Consider the following 4,627-nt stretch of genomic DNA (forward strand, 5'->3'; position numbering starts at 1 on the left):
GTGATATAATCTTAAGCCTTTCTAAGCGATCTCGTCTTAAAATGGGCCATATTTTAATGTAACTACCATTATGGAACTAACGCGTAACTTGTTATCGGCTTTGATGAGCTTAAATATTGTTTCTATCACAACAGAGAGAAATTAGATAAGAAAAATTTTGTTACGCACATGTAAAATCACGCGAAAATTGCGTAAATTATGATAGAAATGACATTATATATGTAATTTTATATAAAAGTCGTTTTATAGTTGTATATAAGTTGTGTTAAAAAAATGTGGTTAAGTATTCGTTAGATAGAAGGTAAAATGATAAATGTCCTAGGTAAATACGTTACCTTTGTGTTACGCGCATCTATTAAATTGTCTGTAACAACGTGCGTTCATGTCTTAGAACTGTACGTGTAATGCTATCGTGCGCATTCAGTAAATGGCAGATTTCCTATATTAACACAATGATATACTTGCGTTTGAAAACTTCCTCGTCAAATCCGTAAGGCCGGTTTCGAAACGCATCATAAATCAAGCGAAAGTTGAGCTTAGCATTATTCGATAGACGTATAGCCGCCAGTCTACCAACTATATTCTTAGCATGACGTAATAAATTCAATAACATCTAAGTGGACTAGCCAATCAACTTGATACCATACAAATCACTTCGTTCTTTTTCCGGACTTCAGTAAACCGCCAACGGTCGCTGGCGAGACGTGGTCTGCTCACCGTAAGTCTGCGCCGCGTTACCTTGAGATTACGGCTAGAAACTACACTATCCGTACGACTGGACTCCGCGAAGGCTTCTGCGAGTTCTGGAAAGCCTACCTTCTACCAAAACGGCACCGGCAATAATCATACAAACGCTTAACGTTTGTTGGTGGTTGGTATTTATAACAATTATTGAATATTGTTTACGAAATAAAAACAAGGCATTGTTTAATTCTTATTGTGACGACGCCGGCGAACGTCAGTTTCCGGTGGGATACAACATAGGCAAAGGTCGCAGTCGTTCTTAATAATGTTGTTACTACATTTTCGCTACAAAAGACTGTTAGGCCGGCTATCGCATGGTCCTTCTAAATCCTTGATGGTGGCCTGCCCGTATTCAGGTGCTTTGACAAAATTTTGAAAATAGGCTTGGAACATTCCAAGCGGCCTTTCTTTTAAGCTAAATATATGAAAAAACGTACCCAACAGGTCAAACATTTCTGGTCTATGAAAAATATCTATGTGAAAGCTATTTTGACAAAATCTCTTACCCCTGACTTTTCTACAATCGCGTTCATCTCACCGTATGATGTTACAAGAGATATTGCATTGTACTGTCATGTTATTTGTAAAGTTGTACAGAATACTGATCGTTCTATCACAGGCGACCAGTACTATCTTTATCAGTTTACACGACCACACATGTATTTAGTAAACTGATATATTTACCTTCGTACATCTTATTATTTTCTATTATATATTATACACCGTATTTTATTAGATAGGAATACTATATCTAATAAGATTTGTTTTCTGTTCCTAATACAAATGTATTGCCACCAATGTAAAAGTAGGGTTGGACCATCTTCGACATGAGCTGTTTCAGACGCTCATAGTGACGTACAGACTGAATCTAATCCGATTGAAATTTCGCTATGGAAAAGGGGACAGATAACGTTACCCTCTTTGTGAACGTGCCACGCATTGAAAAGTATCTTTGTTATTCGGTTAAGCACACAGTGACGTATTTCTGTTGCTATCAGTACCATACCCATAACCATTCGAAATTCGGCCCTGTCACATACGATCGAACGGCCGTCGAAACCTATACTGATTCAGTGGCCCAAATGCCATGGGACTAGACCAGCACACGGGAGTACACCGGCAGCAAAGCAGTTCACGATGACTCGATAGTGGACTATTGGGTTACTGCGATCATTTATGATCTATGTAGAAAATATGCTGATTATGAGATATATGTATTAACTATTCTGGATATACTATCCATCATTTCACTGCAGACATCTTATTACTATATTATATCCATTCGAATCGGTGTCCATTGTGTGCAATATATTATATATATATATATATATGGTTACCGTATGAGATCATAGTATGAGAAAGAGGTAAATCACATGTTATAACTGACCATATAAGCTCTCTCTACAGCATGTGCTTTCGGCATGAATTATACTTCAAAATTGTCCTGTCATTGTACCGTTTTTTAAGTGAGATTGTTCACCAATACACGAATTAACAGAAAAATCTACAAATTAACCGTTTATATATTGGTCGTAGCAGGACGCTAAATACATCTGTTTACTAAAGACGAATAGATTTTTTGAAGCTGATGATTTCCCCGATAAAGGATAACACCGAGAAAGCAATTTTTTATTTATAGAGAAAAATATTTATTGAGATGTAGACAAATACGCTCGTACCCATTGACCTTAAGGCCGGCTGCCATTGTAGTTGCAGTTATTGCACATGACGGATAAATGAAACGCGCGGTGCTGCTAGGCCTATAGGGATGAAAATATGATAAGAAATGTACGCTCTTTATTGCTTACGTAACTTTGACAACAGTTATGTTGATTCTGTTGAAGATCTGCCCGATATTCGACGAGTGTATATTGTTAGGTACGCTCCAGCAAGCTGATGTGTCAGCTATCTGTGATTGATCATTTGCCCGTTCTATTTTAGTATATCTTATATAATTGAGCTGATAACAGAGCATTGTACATACATTTTATATAAATATATTTTATTTAAAATATATTTATACAAATATATTTTATATAAAGCGAAAAGTATGTGAATCAAAGTAAACGTATCGATAACTACACCCTTGTTTTCATTCAAATATTTGACCTAGATTAATGAGCCTTCCTGTAGTAATCCAGGATGAGTATTGGCGGCCTAACGCTTGAAGTTAAACCTGCGCTAGAACCGCGCTGCGCCCCTCAGCATTAGAATTTCCGCAATGTAGTAGCGAACGAAACGCTTTATCCTAAAAATGTAGTTGTTGGACAGTAGGAAAAAGAATTTTAACTAATTGGCTCTACACAGCTTTGAACCTGCTATCGTTAGTATACAAACGGCAAACCTTTGCTCTCAAGCTAATTCTAACTTCCCAGAGCGCGCAGAGGTAATGGAGATTCGATTTGGTTGTATAACCAAATCGAATCTCCAAAGCAAACGCTGAGCCATACGTCTAACTACCCGATAAGAAATCAGTAATGCATGAGGTAATATTTATTATCAAATTGAATGTTATTAGTAAAATAACTAAACTTGCACAACATACATGTGTGACATGTTACGATATTGTAACAGGTGTGCTTAATGACGCACAACATACATGTGTGACATGTTACGATATTGTAACAGGTGTGCTTAATGACAGCTCTAGTCGACTAAAATCATTTACAAGCACACCTTTCGCATGAAAAGTAGCTAACCATAAATGGAAGTCATACATACATACAAGGCATTTCCATCTATGGTCAAGGCTGTCGCCTCTCGCGTTCAATGTGACCGCTGCTTTGTTTAGCTGTTTTTCTGCGGAATCTTCATGCATACCTGTCAAAAGTCCAATCAATAATGCTAATTAGTTTAGTTCGATATATCAATGTATAGATGATGGTTCTGGTAATTTTTGTATATGATACAGTGCGGCTGAATTGAATTGGAAGTATTGACGTTGAAACCTATCAGCCGTGTGCGAGCACCATACATAGTCTCAACAGTTTTTGCATAACGTACCGTTTTCACCTCAGTGTACGCCTGTAGGCCATACTCCCCAAGCTCACGACCAAGACCAGACATTTTATATCCGCCAAAGGGCGCCTGTGCCGCCAGAGCGTCGTAGCAGTTTACCTGTAAGATTGTAATAATCTTGTAGGATGTAATATCCTAATTTGCCAGAAATTTGTTTCTCGCCCTGTATTAGCACCTGCGCGATGCGCTGTTTGCCGTTGTCGAATTTCACCTTCCTTTTAGATCATCGATCTTGTAACATTATAATTTCGTTGTCACGACCACGTATGTCTACGAAACTTTGCACTTTCTCGATAATTCACTACTGCATAATAGACAGTGGTGCCTTGACATGGGAACGAGTGCTGGACACGTTTCTTACCCAAACGGTTCCAGCCTGAAGGGCATTGCTCATGTGTATTGCGCGGTCGAGATCCTTCGTGAAGATTGCCGCAGCGAGTCCGTACTTGGAGTTATTGGCACGATCAATCAACTCATCGATATTTCTAAAGCGTAAGATCTGCATAACAGGGCCAAAAATCTCCTCGCGAGCAATGCGCATGTTGTCCTGAACATCAGCGAACACCTGCAATGTAAAATCCAATATGGGAACACGACGCTCCGGTTCTTAAATGTTTTTTTTTCTCATTTATGCATATAAAATTGACATAATTTCATATTATATAGATTTCCATTTTAATAATGATTAGAGATCTTTACCGTCGGTTCGACGAAGTATCCTTTATCACCAGCACGTGATCCGCCGGTTAGCAGCTTGGCACCGTCCTTTTTGCCAGAGTCAATTAGGTCGAGAATTTTTTTCATGTGTTTGTTGTCGACCTACCAAAACCACAGGTTACAAGTATCGGATACAATTAACTTAATA

At 38.3% G+C, this 4,627-nt stretch overlaps 2 protein-coding genes across 6 annotated transcripts in view; one reads left to right on the plus strand and one right to left on the minus strand.

The window, feature by feature from the left end:
* LOC111267445 (acetylcholinesterase-1) overlaps positions 1–989 on the plus strand; it is a 42,641-nt gene extending 41,652 nt beyond the window's left edge. Inside the window, exon 4 of the mRNA XM_022845707.2 lies at positions 678–989. Within this exon, the coding sequence (XP_022701442.1) occupies positions 678–843 (166 nt within the window). The 3' untranslated portion in view covers positions 844–989. The remainder of the gene's footprint in view (positions 1–677) is intronic.
* Positions 990–2,365: 1,376 nt separating this feature from the next.
* Aldh (Aldehyde dehydrogenase) overlaps positions 2,366–4,627 on the minus strand; it is a 7,273-nt gene continuing 5,011 nt past the window's right edge. The window contains exons 7-11 of one of the 5 annotated variants that reach the window (XR_002684622.2): positions 4,462–4,581; positions 4,124–4,327; positions 3,748–3,861; positions 3,470–3,564; positions 2,366–2,504 (exon numbers count right to left, since the gene is read on the minus strand). Coding sequence is in view for 1 of the 5 variants with exons in the window: in XM_022845708.2 (XP_022701443.1) it covers positions 3,532–3,564; positions 3,748–3,861; positions 4,124–4,327; positions 4,462–4,581 (471 nt within the window). In the remaining 4 variants the exon portion in view is untranslated. Of the gene's footprint in view, positions 2,993–3,222; positions 3,565–3,747; positions 3,862–4,123; positions 4,328–4,461; positions 4,582–4,627 lie in introns of those variants that run through there. The other 4 variants (XR_002684621.2, XR_002684619.2, XR_002684620.2 and 1 more) reach the window with 4 other exon arrangements.

Source organism: Varroa jacobsoni, unplaced genomic scaffold, assembly GCF_002532875.2.
Source record: "Varroa jacobsoni isolate VJ856 unplaced genomic scaffold, vjacob_1.0 scaffold_1189, whole genome shotgun sequence".
Taxonomy (NCBI): Eukaryota; Metazoa; Arthropoda; class Arachnida; order Mesostigmata; family Varroidae; genus Varroa; species Varroa jacobsoni.